The 17,275-nt window shown below is 37.4% G+C and overlaps 1 protein-coding gene across 12 annotated transcripts; it reads left to right on the forward strand.

Moving 5' to 3' along the window:
* Positions 1-1,719: 1,719 nt before the first annotated feature.
* LOC107826120 (tryptophan--tRNA ligase, cytoplasmic-like) lies at positions 1,720-17,049 on the forward strand. Of its 12 annotated transcripts, none has more exons than XM_075256836.1 (9): positions 1,720-1,820; positions 7,321-7,506; positions 8,169-8,220; positions 8,305-8,370; positions 8,675-8,761; positions 11,573-11,666; positions 13,892-13,959; positions 15,617-15,701; positions 16,662-17,049. In XM_075256836.1, the coding sequence occupies exons 1-9, from the start codon at positions 1,813-1,815 to the stop codon at positions 16,943-16,945; spliced, it is 930 nt and encodes a 309-aa protein (XP_075112937.1). In that variant the 5' UTR covers positions 1,720-1,812; the 3' UTR covers positions 16,946-17,049. The 12 variants fall into 12 exon arrangements, 10 of the variants coding, with proteins under 10 accessions (XP_075112937.1, XP_075112932.1, XP_075112935.1 ...); XM_075256829.1 differs by lacking the exon at positions 1,720-1,820 and adding an exon at positions 6,771-7,229; XM_075256830.1 differs by lacking the exon at positions 1,720-1,820 and adding an exon at positions 6,772-7,229 and having other exon boundaries at positions 16,674-17,049.
* Positions 17,050-17,275: the final 226 nt, after the last annotated feature.

A 17,275-nucleotide genomic window follows, 5' to 3' on the forward strand; every position in this document is an offset into this window, starting at 1 on the left:
CCTCAAAAACTAGCTGATTCCACCATGAAAGCCAGTCCCTAAAGCTTCAAACAACAACAGAAAATTCAACTGCTTCTTCGCTGAAAAACCAGTAAAATTCTCCACAAATTTCAGCTTGAAACTAGCTTAAAAACAGACCCGAATCAACTCCCAAACCATCCCGAAAAGCAGCTTGAAAGCACCACCCAAACCCAGTAGATTTGAGGTCCGTTTGGAGGTCTCCGTTCCTGTGGATTGTCGGATTCCGGTAGTTGTTTTCTTTTCTTTTTCTCGCAAGTCGATTCAGGTTCACTTCTGTTTATCTATTCCCCGTTTGATTCATATCACTCTATATATCGCTTTTTCTTTAATTTCTTTGTTGAATCTGTTTAGCAGTTGAATGAGATTAAATGGTATTTTGTTGCTTAATTTTGTATCATTTTTATACTGAATCTTCAAGAATTTGTTTAAAGTTAAAAATAGAGCTTTATGCGTTTAAGAAAGCCTGTTATTGTTTGAATTGGTGCTCAGTCCAATTCCTACTGTTGCTTCATTCTTTTACTGTTATTATGTCTTATTTGATAATTACATGAAATCATGCCAATGTTTCCTTTGATTTTTCTTTGTTTGAACGTTGATTAGATTATTAGTTTTTTTTCTTTGCAAGAATATTTTAATCTAATGTAAATATCTGGGGGGAAGTTGCTAGGAGTAGGTGAAAGGTTGGGCTTTTACATTGGTTATGGATTTAATTTTGAAGTAAAAGAATTTTGGGCCTAGAAACAGAAAATATGCGAGGCCCATTTCTATAATAACATTGTTGATCCATTTTAGAGTTAGCCCATTTTTATGACAATTCATAAACTAGCTCCTCTTACCATAATCAATCCACCTCTTTCCTTCCGCAAAAATTTCTTAAATTTTAGATTTCCACAAACAGATTCAAGCGCATACGAAACAATCAACTCTTGAAGCACTCGTAGAAAATGTTTTAAGCACGCTCCTAATAAATCAAACAATCGTGACCGTGTATACGTTCGCGTAACACAATTACGAATCTCGTTTTAAAAAAAATCGAGGGATGCGTTTGCGCAACTTCAACCAAACTTTTCTTAAACAAAATAAACAAAGCGTTATTAATTGTGGACACGCTCGCGTGACATGATTTTTGATGCGCCAAAAGAAAAGAGTATACGTACGCATAACACAGTTCTTTAATTACGAATAAATCAAGTTTTTAAAAACGATAAAAAGATAATTGCACATAGATTTTAAAAAATGAGTAGTTAAATAATTAAGCAAATTATAAATTGCTAAGCGACCGTGCTAGAACCACGGAATCCGGGGGTGCCTAACACCTTCCCCCGGGTTAAAATAATTCTTACTTAGAAAATGCCCGAGCGATTTGCTCGGGGCCATGACATTAGGTCATTCTCCCTCTCTGCCGTCTTACTCCGATGAGGCCGTAAGAGAGGCTCGGGACTTGCAGATGCCTGACGTAGGCGGAGTCTCCAGTGAAGAAGATCTTTTACGGGATTGGTTTATCGGGGTCGATGATGCCGTTGAACTCAATGACGCATCTACCTTCTTCGAAGAGGCTCAACGTCTTTTCACTCGAGTAAGCATCAACTCCAACTTGTTGCAACTTTCTTTTTCTTCTTCTTCTTCTTCTCCTTACCCATTTCCTTTTTTCTATGTAGGCTGTTGCTAGCTTAAGTTACAGACTTTGCCTTTGCTCAACACTGATTTTGAATCTCCTTAGATTATGATAGATTGAGTTGACTTGTTTGAAGAGTTGCTTGGAAGGTATTAAGGGCTCAACAAGTTTAAAGTATGTTAAGGTACTTCCCTCATTCTTTTGGCATGATCTAAAGTGAAATGAACATAAACAATACGCTATTTCATAACGGTTCTACTCCTAGCAACTAAGGCTACCCATATTGTTCTTTCCTTATAAAGTCATTATATAAATGTATGTATGATCCTTGAATCCTATTGTGTTTCATATTAATGGTATGGATGTCCATAATGTTAGTTAAAGGTACAACGACCTTATGTCACTCCGAAAGGTTTAGAACGTGATTCCATGAGTCCAGCATGCATTATATCTATATATCTATTTTACTCTACTAAGTCGTGCTATAGTTGGCCGGGTACGACACCTATTGTGCGACCACTAATCAGGTGGGTTTACCGATCTCCACGTGGTGGGGTACGATTCTACCAAGCCTTGTGATGGTCGGGTACGCTTTTACCGAGTCCTCTTTGAGGCCGGGTATGATAAGATGATGATGATGCCGACAAAGGCGTATGTTTTTAAAAGTTTATGTATATATATGTATTATGCATTTCATATTAGTAGCCCCCTAGAGGCACTCCAATGTTACAGATTGTATCTCCTCTATCTCTCTTTACATTACTGTTCTTGTTTACACTTTCCTGCCTTACACACTCGGTGCTTTATTCGTACTGACGTCCTTTTTGCCTAGGGATGCTGCGTTTAATGCCCGTAGGTCCCGATATACAGGTTAACATTCCTTCCTAGTAGGCTATTAGCTCAGCGGAAGGTGTTGGTGCACTCCACTTGCTCCGGAGTTGCCTATTTGGTCAGTATGAACATATTGATTGGTATGGCGGGGCCCTGTCCTCACCTTTATGATGTGTATGTACTCTTAGAGGCTTGTAGACAGATGTCATGTATATGAAAGATTGTATGGCCTTATCGGCCTATGTTCAGTGTACGAGTGTTCATTTTGGTCTTATAGGACCGTATGTCACATGTATAAGTTTGTATTACATGTTGGGTCGTCCTATGTCAAGCATTCCCTTATGTTTTATTCTGGTTATATCATGGCGGCCCTTCCGGCCCATTTACCCATGATGGTATGATAAGAAAGATATGCTACGTTGGTACTCGATTGGGTAAGACATCGGGTAATAGAGAAGAGCAGTTTTTGGTTTTAATTCTAAAAAGTAATAGGGCAACCTTCTAATTAAAATACATATCAAAATACCAAGCATCACACAATGTATCAGAAAAGAGTTACAAACATAACTCTTGAAAAGTCCAACAACTAAAACCCATAAGGCAGAGATTTTCTTGTGCAGAAAATCAATTGTTTGTGCAGCAAGAGCAATATCATATCTACACATAAGGCAGTGGTTTTTTCACTCTCAGAAATAAGAAACTTAGGGCATACCACACAACAAAGAATCGCGTAAAAAACTGCTCTTTGGAACTTTGTCGAAAAATATCAGGAAAAATAACAGACCCATACCACACAACATCTCATTTCAGAATTTTGAGAGGAATACCAAACATGCAATCACCAAAAAGTTTAGAATTTCAATAAAAATAACTTACCCAGCAAAGAGATCGTCAACACCGAGAAGGGCTTTACACAATGATATTGTTGGAAAAATTGCTTTCTACTCCTTATTTGAGTACAACCTCGGCAACTGAACGTCGCTTCAAATTGGATTGAGTTTGACCTTGTTTTGGCTCGTCCCAGATCTGTTCTCACTATTGTTCACTCGATTTTTTTCGGACTGAAATTCCCATCCCTGTTTGTATGTGTGTGTATTCAGATACGGAGAAGATGATGACGAACGAAAGTTCGTTAGGTTTCAGCGTCTGGTCGTTGATGGTTAGGAAGAAACCATGGCAGAAGGCTCGAGATGAAGATAGGATCGGGATGGGGTCGTCCGTTTTTCACTGTTGCGGCTCTTTTTCTTCTTAGGGTTCCGCTCGTTCCTCCTCCTCTTTTGGTGGGTTGATGATATTGTATTATATGAGTGATTTTGTCACCTGAGGAGAGGAGTAATTCCTTAGAGAAAGTGACAAAATTCATGAGCTCTTTCCTTTTTTTTTGTTCTTCAATTATGTAAAGAAAACTTTTAAAAGTCAAAATGAACCCCACTAACTACGAGAACCAAATATGACATTACTCCCAACTCAAATTATACTATAAGAATAATTCACAATGATCCCATTAAAAATTAAAAGATATTTACTTTTTTTCTTTTAAAAACATATTATGATAACACTAACTAATAAAGCTAATACTAGTGTAGTAAACCCACAAATCATGTGACTATTTTTGTGGTTTTCAGTTTCACAAATAAGATATATTTTAAAAATTGCTAGACAAAAATATTAATTAACTAAATTAAAGGAAAATATTTTTTGTAGTTTTTTATTTTTAAGGTGAATAAAGCAAAAAATTTTAAAATAGTCAAAATAGCGATATTAGGCCTAAACTAAATATTTAACACTAAAATGTGTAAAATCTTGGGGAGGATAAAAAATTACATGTCTACAGCTGTAATGTTATTCTAGTGGGTTCAGAGATTTAGAGAGAAAGAGCAAAAACCTTAGAATGGCTGAATGTTGATAGATAAGAAGGTTTTAAGTGTCACAAACAGAAACTTGTGGGGGGAAAGAGAATGTCATTAAACTTTTGTATAAAAAGATACTCCAATTAAAAAAGTGTACATGTTATGAATAGAACTGTACATAGAGTGAATGCCTATATTTTAGATAGTTTGCTATTTTGTAGCTAAGTCATTTTGTCACGACCCAAATTGGAGGGCCGCAACGGGCACCCGATGTCTTACCCAATCGAGTACCAACGTAGCATATCTTTCTTATCATACCATCATGGGTAAATGGGCCGGAAGGGCCGCCATGATATAACCAGAATAAAACATAAGGGAATGCTTGACATAGGACGACTCAACATGTAATACAAACTTATACATGTGACATACGGTCCTATAAGACCAAAATGAACACTCGTACACTGAACATAGGCCGATAAGGCCATACAATCTTTCATATACATGACATCTGTCTACAAGCCTCTAAGAGTACATACACATCATAAAGGTGAGGACAGGGCCCCGCCATACCAATCAATATGTTCATACTGACCAAATAGGCAACTCCGGAGCAAGTGGAGTGCACCAACACCTTCCGCTGAGCTAATAGCCTACTAGGAAGGAATGTTAACCTGTATATCGGGACCTACGGGCATTAAACGCAGCATCCCTAGGCAAAAAGGACGTCAGTACGAATAAAGCACCGAGTGTGTAAGGCAGGAAAGTGTAAACAAGAACAGTAATGTAAAGAGAGATAGAGGAGATACAATCTGTAACATTGGAGTGCCTCTAGGGGGCTACTAATATGAAATGCATAATACATATATATACATAAACTTTTAAAAACATACGCCTTTGTCGGCATCATCATCATCTTATCATACCCGGCCTCAAAGAGGACTCGGTAAAAGCGTACCCGACCATCACAAGGCTTGGTAGAATCGTACCCCGCCACGTGGAGATCGGTAAACCCACCTGATTAGTGGTCGCACAATAGGTGTCGTACCCGGTCAACTATAGCACGACTTAGTAGAGTAAAATAGATATATAGATATAATGCATGCTGGACTCATGGAATCACGTTCTAAACCTTTCGGAGTGACATAATGTCGTTGTACCTTTAACTAACATTATGGACATCCATACCATTAATATGAAACTCAATAGGATTCAAGGATCATACATACATTTATATAATGACTTTATAAGGAAAGAACAATATGGGTAGCCTTAGTTGCTAGGAGTAGAACCGTTATGAAATAGCGTATTGTTTATGTTCATTTCACTTTAGATCATGCCAAAAGAATGAGGGAAGTACCTTAACATACCTTAAACTTGTTGAGTCCTTAATACCTTCCAAGCAACTCTTCAAACAAGTCAACTCAATCTATCATAATCTAAGGAGATTCAAAATCAGTGTTGAGCAAAGGCAAAGTCTGTAACTTAAGCTAGCAACAGCCTACATAGAAAAAAGGAAATGGGTGAGGAGAAGAAGAAGAAGAAAAATAAAGTTGCAACAAGTAGGAGTTGATGCTTACTCGAGTGAAAAGACGTTGAGCCTCTTCGAAGAAGGTAGATGCGTCATTGAGTTCAACGGCATCATCGACCCCGATAAACCAATCCCGTAAAAGATCTTCTTCACTGGAGACTCCGCGTACGTCAGGCATCTGCAAGTCCCGAGCCTCTCTTACGGCCTCATCGGAGTAAGACGGCAGAGAGGGAGAATGACCTAATGTCATGGCCCCGAGCAAATCGCTCGGGCATTTTCTTTAGTGTTACGGATTTTTGAACCTGCCCCCTCAGGTGTGCTTGTTGATGGCCGAGGAACAATCTCGACCTCGGGAGATTCTAGGGCTTTACCTGTATCTTTCTTCAGAGCCTCCTCACCACAAGGCAGGGCCTCCGGTTCGGAAGACTTGGCAGCTTCGACCTGCGGGAGTCGAGGCTGAGATGGTTCGGATATGTTAAAAGGAGAAACATTAATGCTCTAGTTAGGAGGTGTGAAAGGTTGGCCATGGCGAGTATGAGAATAGGTCGAGGTAGGCCTAAAAAGTACTGGAGAGAGGTGATTAGACAGGACATGGCGTTGTTTCAGCTCTGTCACACCTCCTTTTTACCCACCCGAAGGTAGTATAAGGGAGTTTTTTCACTTTAAGTGACATTATTCAAAATGAGATTATTTATCTGATCAGAGTCGCCACTTGAAATAAATTATGGTGTCCCAAGTCACCGGTTTATTTTAAATCCCAAATCGAGGAAGTTTCGACCTTAAGAGTCTGCGAACCAGAAATTCTAAATAAGGAATTTTGTTAACCTGGGGGAAGGTGTTAGACACCCCCGGATACCGTGGTTCTAGCACGGTCACTTAGCAATTTATAATTTGCTTAATTATTTAACTACTCATTTTTTAAAACCTATGTGCAATTATCTTTTTACCGCTTTTAAAAACTTGATTTATTCGTAATTAAAGAACTGAGTTACGCGTACGTATACTCTCGTTTTTATTGATATGGAGTTGTGACAACAACAATGGAGAAAAGGGAGGAGGCGAAAGAGGTGGTGGAAGAGGAGGAGCAAGTAGTGAACCCATGGGAAGTATCAGCAAAAGACGGTGGCAAGATTGACTACGACAAATTAATCGATAAATTCGGTTGCCAGAGGCTCGACGAATCCTTAATCCAGCGTGTTCAACGCCTCACGAATCGGCCGGTTCACGTTTTCCTCCGCCGCAGAGTTTTCTTCGCTCATCGTGATTTCAACGATATATTGGACGCTTATGAAAAAGGGCAAAAGTTCTATCTATATACTGGCAGAGGACCTTCCTCTGAAGCCTTGCATTTGGGTCACCTTATCCCCTTCATGTTCACAAAGTAATTAAATTAATTGGGAGGACTTGATTGCAAATTTTTTTAAAAGAAGTTTTTTTTTGGTGTGAATTTATTTTGTTTTTGTTGTGTTTAGATTATTGCAGGATGCATTTAAAGTGCCGCTAGTAATACAATTGACAGATGATGAGAAATATATGTGGAAGAATTTGTCCGTGGAAGAAAGCCAAAGACTTGCTCGTGAGAATGCTAAAGATATTATAGCGTGTGGATTTGATGTTTCCAAGACTTTCATTTTCTCTGATTTCGATTATGTTGGTGGGTAAGTGAGTAGCTTTGTTTTTTCCCTGATTGTGTTTGGTATGAGAATCCTTTTTTGATATTTTTCAGTGTTTAGTAGGTAAGCAAGTATACATACGGTAATCATACAAGGAGCTGTATACAGTATAAAGATTCTATTTTGGTGATATTTTGAGTTAAACAGTTGAAAATAATATCTAACAGATGACTAAAGCAACTGATACAGCATGACATGAGTGTTGGGATTTTCTTATGGGAAGTGTCCTCAATGTAACAATATCTTTTCTTTAGGGGGGCGGGGAGAGGAGGTGACTATGTAATTTGGTTTTCATGTTTCTATTTGTTGCTATGGAAGTGATTAGACTGAAAGTTGCCTTTTAGAATGGAAATTTTAGCTTTACATGTTATGTCATAAGTAGAATTTAATTTTGAGCAGAGGGTCTATCAGAAACAGCCTCTCCACCTTCATAAGGCAGAGGTAAGGCGTGCGTACACATTACCCTCCCCAGACTCCACTTGTGAGATTTCACTGGGTTGTTGTTATGGTCACAAGTAGAATTTAAGTGGTCGTAGTCGTACAAGGATGCAATCAACTTGTGTTTTCTTTCTGCTCTGTGTGTACAGCTCCAGGAGTTGTATTTACATAGTTTTATGGTCCGTTTCTAACAAGAACTTTTTGCATAGTGCCTTTTACAAGAACATGGTGAAGGCTGCAAAATGTGTCACATACAATAAGGTGATTTCTGCTTACTTTACATCCACAGGAGCATCTTATGTTAAGAGGCTTTTGACCTATTACGCTATGCGGTTTGTTTTTCAGGTGGTTGGCATTTTTGGTTTCACAGGTGAAGATCACATTGGGAAAGTTAGTTTTCCACCAGTTCAGGTAGCCTCCTCCTCAATGTGATAGCCATAGTTTTCCACCAGTTAGTGAAGTATATGTGCCTTATGTTTCGTATTTGTTTTCTTATTTTCATGGCAAATAGATAAGTTGAGAGCCTGAAGAAGGTGGAATAGTATACATTATATCCCCCCCAACCCCCAAAACACACACACATCGCAAAAACGAAAAGGCTGAATAGTAGCTTGCTTTTAATTTTATATGGACTCGTCCTCTGCTCAAAATTGAGGAATTTGAATTGGGTTTAGAATGATAGAGAAACTTAGACAGGTGAATAACAAAATTGCAGGCTGTTCCATCCTTCCCAAGTTCATTTCCTCATCTGTTTTCTAGCAATGATAACATTCGCTGCTTGATTCCATGTGCCATAGACCAGGTTTGTTCTTGCTCCTATATTTCTTTGTCGGATTTCTTCAATTTTTTTGACATGTGATTCCTTATAATTTCTAATTATATTTGAATGATTAAGCAATTTGTTTTGCAATTATTTTAATGGAGCAATATGTTTTGTTGTCAACAAAATAATTTTGGTTGTATGTTAGTCGGATGGGTGTCTTTTGTCTGAGAGTGATGGTTATGTCCCAATCATTAGAAGGAATCTTGATTGGCATCAAGGATCTCCTCATAACATCCTAATTATAACATCCACTATGATAGAAACCATTGAGCTCATGTAAAGAGCTCTTCTTTGATTTATATGTTTTATTGAGAGGCTTTTATTGATTGTACACATCACTACTGTTAAGTTGGCAACATCTTTATGAATATCTTTATTTTTTTTTATGAAGTAAGAAAATTTTATTAAATGGCATCAAGAAGACGCATAGCAAAAAATATACAACAAAAGTGTGGCTGCTCATATACAAAAACTTACTGCATAACTACAGACACAATCCAAAAAAATTCAAAACTAGTTACAGGGGCCTGCATAACTACAAACACAATCCAAAAAATTCAAAACTAGTTATAGGGGTCTGGTTGAACCAACTAAATAAATAAATTAATTAGACTAGTTGCTTTAAGAGAGTGATTAGGAGTTGAAATCCCATGAAAACATCTATGATTTCTCTCATTGCAGATGCACCAAAAAATATAAGCAGGCACCATTTGCTAAGTTTTCTTGATGGATTTCCCAACTCTCCATGAGCACCAGCTCTCATAAACATCCTTGATACTGTAAAGCATGACCCAATCAAGTCCAAAAACTGATAAAAGCATGTTCCATATAAAACATGTTCCATACAAAACATGTTCAAATTCCTCCTGGCACATAAAACATAAAGCATCCGTTCACTGTCGGAATGCTTCTTCTACTGAGGTTGTCTTGAGTAAGGCAGGCTTCATATAGGCTTGTCCAGATAAAACCAATTACTTTTATAGGGAGTTTGGTTCTCCATATAAGCTGCCATGTCCATTTGTCAATCAGCTCTTTATTGGAGCATAGATTGTTATATCCTCTTTTGACAGTATAGATTCTATCTTTGGAAGCCCCCCATTCCAGCTTGTCCTTCACCTGTGGGTTGACGTTAATATTTGATAATTTTGAAAGCAATCTCAGCAGTTCATTTAGTTCCCAGTCTTGGATATCTCTTCTGAACTGCAGTGCCCTTGCGTTATCTTGCCAATAGTGGATTCCTTGTTGCTGGCTGGTAAAAATAGACTTGGGTGTTCGTCTTTCAGAATCTCTGTCCCTAACCATCTGTCTTTTCAGAAAGAAATATGAGAATTCCCAAGCTTGAATGATGGCTTGAGTTGGAAGTCACCCCATAACTTTGAAATGTGTTTCCATGGCTTAGAACCATGTGGCAGTCTACTTTGTCTATTACACCAGTTATTTGCCACCCCATATTTTGCTTGTATTACAACTTTCCACAGCCCGGGTTGTCCATGTTGTACCTCTGGTGCCATTTCATTAACAAACTCTTATTGTGTAAAGTGAGATCTTTTTTTCCTAACCCTCCATGCACTTTGAGGTGGCCATTTAACCAGATGGAATTTGTGAGTTTAACTAAATCCTTCTCATAGAAAATCTCTTCTTAATTGATCAAGTCTCCTCTGAACCTTTGCTGGGGTTGGAAACAGGGATAAGAAGTAGGTAGGAATGCTATCCAACACATTGTTGATGAGTGTAATTCTACCACCCAAAGAGAGATACTGCATTTTCCAGGAAGCCATTTTTTTCAAAATTTTCAATTACTTCATTACAAATACCTAGAGCTTTGTGTTTAGCTCCCAGTGGAAGACCAAGATATGTTTTAGGGAAAGAGCCCACCTTACAACACATTACTTCCGCAAGCTCTTCCAAGTTTGGAACTGAATTGACTGGATAGATGATGCTCTTCAACATGTTCTACTAAAGATATTTGACTTGTCAAAGGAAAATGCCGGATGGGCCATGTCATATTCCTGTTCAAATGATGGTATAATATTTCTAGGATTCAAGTTATTGTCTCGTTATATTTTTCTAGAAGTTGGCAGACAAAGAACTGTTGTAAATATGAGATCATATAAAATGAATATTGATCAAATACAGAGTAACTTTTCTTTTTTGTCTATGTGACGGTAAAACAAAATGAAAACCAGAGAGATAGTTTGATGCTTTTTCTAAATACAAGTACGATCTTTGGTTGATCTCTGCTCAAGAATTGTGAACTATGTTACTTTTCTCCCTGATTCTACAACAACAACAACAACGACCTAGTATAATTCCACAAGTGGGGTCTGGGCCTCAAGTGTCGTCTACTCTCTTACCTAATATGTGGATTGCTTGCGTTTACTAATGTGAGCGTAATATCTTTCTTAGCCAAAAAATTGTGAAACAGCTAGGATTAATCTTCATTTGGACTTTGCTTTTCTTACACGGAAAAATTTATATCAGCATATCTTTATTTCGAGTTATAGAGGATTGCAAATGAATTGCAGATAAATTTGGATGAATGGAATTCTTTTGTACTTAATTAAAAGTCTCGAAATCGAACCTTGAGTATGAAATTCTTTTGTACTTAATTGAGCACTGTCTAGCTCAAGCATATGCATATTTTTGATTGCACAGTGACAGCATAGCAAGCATAGCTCAAGCATAGTTCAGATAATCCTTTAGATTTTATATTTACACGGCATCATGTTATATAGAATTGTCTGCTGTTGCATATTATTGTTTCTGATGCTAATTCATCATTATCTACAGATTTCACATCAACCTAGCATATATGTGTTGGACACAGGAGTGCTGGTTCCAAGTATTCCAGACATAAAAATGGGGTTAAAGCTGGCTTTGGCAGGTTTATTTCTTTTTCTGGTTTACACTTAAGTCAAACTCAATGCTTTATGTGTTGTTCAACTATGGATTGAAATAAAAGTTTTAAGCTCAAGCACATGCTTGACTAGTTTATTCTAAAAAGCTTGGTTTTTGCCCCTTTTTGGATGTGCATTTGGCAGAAAATAACTGAACAGTATCATCATGTGGCTATGTATCACAAAGTCCTATTCTTCTCTGTGCGAACTTGGTTGTTTTTGGAGTTACCCTTTGTAGGCATGGTAGATTTGATGGTACTTGTTGGAACTGATAATGCATGAAAACAGTAGAAACTAACAACAAACAATGACATGTATGATCAACTAGAGTACAATAATGAAATTGTTGCAGATCTAAATATCAAAATTGCATTGTCAATGTATAGTATTAATTTTACTACTAAAAAATGTGACCAGGATAAATTTTTATGATGTTTGCTTTGCTGTCGTGGGGTCATGACCAGACAATGCGCTTTTCGATTTCATGGTACCTTGGGACATTTGGTTGACCTATAGACTCGTACCTGGTTCTTGAATAAACATTAGTTTGGCAATAGACACATAGTGATTACTGATTCATTATGGTTGAGTCTTATGATTATTAACTGCTCAATCCATGGATTTGCGAAGCAGAAAAGATAAAGATCTTCGAATACTCCAAATTTGTCGAATACCTGTGTTTCCAGCTTTTGTTTGGGGTCGCGGAAATAGTTGAACATAATCCTTTATAATTTGAATAGAAAACTACTGTTGAGGACCATGTCTGTGACGACCCAACCCGTCGTCTCATGTATTTCCGTCCCGATTTCCCCGTCTTATGCTTCTATATGTTTCATTATATGTATTTGGTGAATTGGAAGTAATTCGGATATAGTTTGGTTAGAAATGAGACAATTAGTCTCTTTAAGGAAGAATTAGTTTGGAAAAGTCAACCGGATATTGACTTGTGAGTTAGAGGGCTCGGAATGGATTTTCGATGATTCGACTAGTTTCGGGGGATGATTTAAGACCTAGGAGCGCAATCGGAATGACTTTTGGAGGTCCGGTGAAGAAATTAGCCTATTTTGGCGAAGTTAGTATTTTGGTGATCTCTGGTTGATAGGTGAGATTTTGATCCGGGAGTCAGAATCGAATTCCGAGAGTTGTTGTAGCTTCGTTAGGTGATTTGGAATGTGTGTGCAAAATTTCAGGTTATTCGGAGGTGATTTGGTTGGGTTTTTGATCAAATGTGTGTTTCAGAAGTTTTAGAAGAACTTAGGCTTGAATCCGATGTAAATTTGTTGTTTGATGTTAGTTTTGGTGTTTTGAGAGTGCAACTAAGTTTGAATGATCATATGTGATGTTTTAGTATGTTCGTATGCGGTCCCGAGGAGTTCGGGTGAGTTTCGGATAGGTTTGGGCTGCATTGTGCTCGTTTTTCTTATGTTTCGACGTCGTTTCTTCAGGCATAAATGATATCATATTGAACAAATAAGCTCCGATTACTGTTTTGAATGAAGCACTAGATCCGTATCGTAATTATGGACCCGTAGCAAAAAGAATCGTCGAATTTGGACATCGTATTAGGATTTTATGGCCGTTTTACCAAGGTTGCCCAGATTTCAAGTTAATGACGAAATTGCCCCTGATGGCGTATTAAAAACCTGCACTATTTGCAAATCTTAAAACCTATATATGTGCTTCATTATAAGGTCAAATTGAGTGATGCAAAAGCCTAAATTCATTAGAATTTCACAAAGAATTCATTGGGAGCGCTAAAACGCGTGAACAGTATACCTATAATGAGCAGGTCGAGTTTTCTTCCAATTTTTGAACGGGAAGAAGCTTCCGAGGCGATTTTTAAGAGAGAAAATCAGTGGGTATCGCAGAGGTAAGTTATTTGATTATTAAAACTCGTTTATAGGTGATTATAAACCATAATCCCAGCCTTTAATTCATGAAAAACAGTAGAAAAATAGGATTTTGGGGCTGAGATTATGAGACCTTTAGGGGTCGATTTGAGGGGTCAAACGGACTCCGATTTTGGTATTCTTTATATGTACGGAATCGGGAGAAGATGAAGAACACTTTTCTGTAAAAATTTCTGAGTTTCGAGAATCGGGCCCGGGGCTGGGGTTTTGTCAATTTCGGAATTATTGATGCTTTTCGATTATTTTCGATTGGGTATTGATCCTATAGCGTAATGTGATGTATTCGTTGTGGTTTTGGCTAGATTCGACGCGTGAGGAGGTCGATTCAAAGAGGAAAGGGCATCGCGGGCTAGTCTACGGCCGGTTAGAGGTGAGTAGTTTGTATAGATGATGGCCGGAGGGTTTGAAACCCCGGTTTATCACATCGTGACGCTATGTTAGGGCGTGACTCGCACCCCATGGCAGGTGCGGGATTGTATATGATTGGGGATTGTGACTTGGTCCATCCCGAGAGCTAAATATAATTATTGGCGGCTGATACGCACACTGTATTGTTGATAATTGGGCTTATTGCCATGTTTGGGGCCTTGTGCCGATCTGTAGCATCCGTCTAGGATGAATATCTTTGTGATAACATGATTTGCATAATCATTGATCTCAGTCCTGTGCTTAATCACTGTTATTAAATGCTAAGTCATCTTTTTCCTGAAATTAAATAACTAAATTGTATTCACCTTAATTATTGGAAACGGGAAAATAAATTGAATCTGTTATGTGACTCATATGCATACTAATTTATTTTTTAGTAACAGAGTCACATAACTGTTTCAATTTATTTTCCCTACTTTAGTTTATGCAAAGGAAAATCAAATGAGGAAAATCTGTTGCTGTTATGTGACTAAACAGATTTTCCTTAACTAGTACTTTCCCGTCTTCATTTGATTTTACTATACTCATTTGAGGAAAATCTGTTGCTGCCCACCATGTGATTTTCCTGCTTCACCAATTAGTTGCACAATTTCTCTGTTCAAATTAGCTGTTTGTTTTCCTTCTTCACATTAGGTATACTCCAGTAACACCACTCCAGTCCATCCAACCTAGTTTTATTCTATGTATTATATCATCTACCTATTCCCCGATAGACTACGCCAAGATATCTGCATTATCTTTGTCCCCTTGTAGATACCAGTACCACAATTATCTATGTATTATATCATCTACCTACGTTTGCTATCCTTCTGTGTCATGCTCAATCAGTTGCATATGTTGAGTGCCTGGTATAGATAAGCAATTTATTAGCCCACAAACAAGTATGAAGACATCAGCAAGTATTTTTTCTTATATTTGTGGTTAACTGCTTTGGTAGTAAATAGAGTATGCAGGCATAAGTGAGCCAAATAATGGTTGAGAATCTTTAAAACAACCACAAGTCATGTCTGCTTGATTTAGAAGGAGAGAATTCTATTCTAAGCTACATCTTTTTAGGGCTGTTTGTAATGCAGTTGTATAAAATTCATATTTCCCTTTTCCGTTTGATTTCTGTTAAACAAAAGTATCCTGCAATTGAACCTGTGAATGATTTGTACCTGTTAAACAAAAGTATCCTGCAAGTCATGTCTGCATTTGCCTAAATCTCGATGGACGGAATTATCCGATACTTGTACTTGTTAAGTAGAGGGAATGATTCACCATTTTATCCTCTTAGCCACATAGTTCAAACTGCCTCCATACTCTGTTTCTTGCATTGTTCCCCCAGGTCTTTTTATGATTGTGAGGGAGAGCATGATGGTTACTTGCAAAGTTTATTCCTGCCTCTTGCTTGTCTTGGTTTAGCACGAGTCCACTGATTGCTCATTTAACTGTCCTTTTACTCTCTTCGTGTCATTGTGGAATTATTTTTTTATTTCCTGATTCCTTGTGACAAAACTTGGCAATCTGATCAGTCTTGTGGTCTGCTTTTTTCTGTCTTTCTTGCATGTGTTTTGGCTTAACACCATAATCCCTGGCTGGTATGCGATGTCAATCAGGCTCTTTCAGTTTTTCTGCTATTACCATTTAGAAAGGACATCAGATATAATTGTACTTTATGCCCAGTTCGTGATCAGTCTTGTGGTATGCTTTTTTCTCTCTTTCTTACTGTCGACCTACATTGCCCCCTTAAAAACTACTAAGAATTAGTGTACCCTCATTAGGCCATCGTTCCCTGTAGCATCGTTCCCTTTAAACTCTCTTGAATTGGGTCTCATCTTCTTCACATCTTGAAATGTTTGTGGTCCTTTGAGTTATTCATTCTTGATCAATCAGAAGTTACAAAATAAGGAGGAAGACCGAGAAGGATTCCTAAGTTGAAATTAAAAGCTGCACTTCTAGTGGCTATTCCCTACTTTAGTTTATGCAAAGGAAATATATTACTAGTATGCTAAGTACTAGTTAAGCTATATATAGTTGTAGGAATTAGTCTTGTGAACATAATTCCTATCAAGTCTTTTACAAATTTTCATACTAGGTACTACACTTGCAAGGATAATGCCAAGATACATTGACTTTTGTTTTCAAACTAAAAAACAAAAGAAATGAAATGAAGAAAGTATCTGAATATTACTCTTAACATTTACATGTTGTTAAGCTGGCAGCCCTGTCCCAAACCAGCTGTACATAAATATGTTTAGTGGCAAGATGTATGAGTTCTAATCATAGCATTTGTAAAGGATTTAAGAAAACACCTTTCCATATTCGAATTAAACATAGTTCCCTTTAAGAAAAGCATTTCATATCCAGTATGGCTCCATAGCTGGTCCAATAGATTTGTACTAGTACTTTCAATATTTTGCCTTTTTGTTCTGTTTTTACATTTTTTGGGTGAAAACTATGAATTAGAGATATTGGGCAATTCTAGCTTCAAGTCTTGCCTTTTAGTATCCAATAACTGGTTTTAGTAGCTTAGTATTTTTTATTGTCCAGTTGTTGAAGTTCTTAGCTACTTTTACTAGTTTAGTTTGAAGTTGTAATACATGCACTTAATTTTTTATGTATTCTGCCACTGTTATAACTATCATTTATCTGATTCTTCAGTCTGTCTAATAGGGACAAGACACTTAAACCGTGGTATCGTTCAAGGATGGTGTCGGGCAAGGAGCAGTTACAATGGTGTCGGGCAAGGAGCAGTTACAAGGCACTTAATATTTTATCGTTTTGGGGATATGTATATGCGTACAGTCACAATACACAATGAAGTGTCGGGTAGTATATATGTAATTGACTTTTCAGTAATGATAATATTTATAATATTCGGCTTGAGAAATTGTTTTGGTATTTGTCAAGCATTATTGGTTGCTTTAATATTGATAGTTAATTGATATGGATATCTCTATATGAAATTTTAGAGAATTAGGTTCCTACTGGCATGAAAATGTATATAATTTTGATCGTTATAATTGTTGAGAAAATCACTTTTAGTGGCGACATAGTTTAGTCAAAACATTTGTGGCCACTTTAGTCGCTACTAAATGACATTTATAGTGGCGACATAATTGCCACTGAACATATTATTTTTTGTGGCAATTTTAGTCGCTACTAAAGGATGGTTATAGTGGCGACATAATCTTGCCACTGAAAATAAATATTTTTTGTGGTAGGCTTAGTCGCCACTAAAGGATACTTATAGTGGCGACATAATCTTGCCATTA

This window comes from Nicotiana tabacum, chromosome 7 (assembly GCF_000715075.1).
Source record: "Nicotiana tabacum cultivar K326 chromosome 7, ASM71507v2, whole genome shotgun sequence".
In the NCBI taxonomy this organism is placed as follows: domain Eukaryota; kingdom Viridiplantae; phylum Streptophyta; class Magnoliopsida; order Solanales; family Solanaceae; genus Nicotiana; species Nicotiana tabacum.

Excerpts from the sequence above, each read along its gene's own strand:
- LOC107826120 (XM_075256829.1), top strand. The coding sequence starts at position 6,889 with ATGGAGAAAAGGGAGGAGGCGAAAGAGGTGGTGGAAGAGGAGGAGCAA. Across the intron at positions 8,371-8,674 it reads TTAGTTTTCCACCAGTTCAG|GCTGTTCCATCCTTCCCAAG; the intron begins GTAGCCTCCTCC and ends ACAAAATTGCAG. Across the intron at positions 13,960-15,616 it reads TAGTCTACGGCCGGTTAGAG|GCTCTTTCAGTTTTTCTGCT; the intron begins GTGAGTAGTTTG and ends GATGTCAATCAG.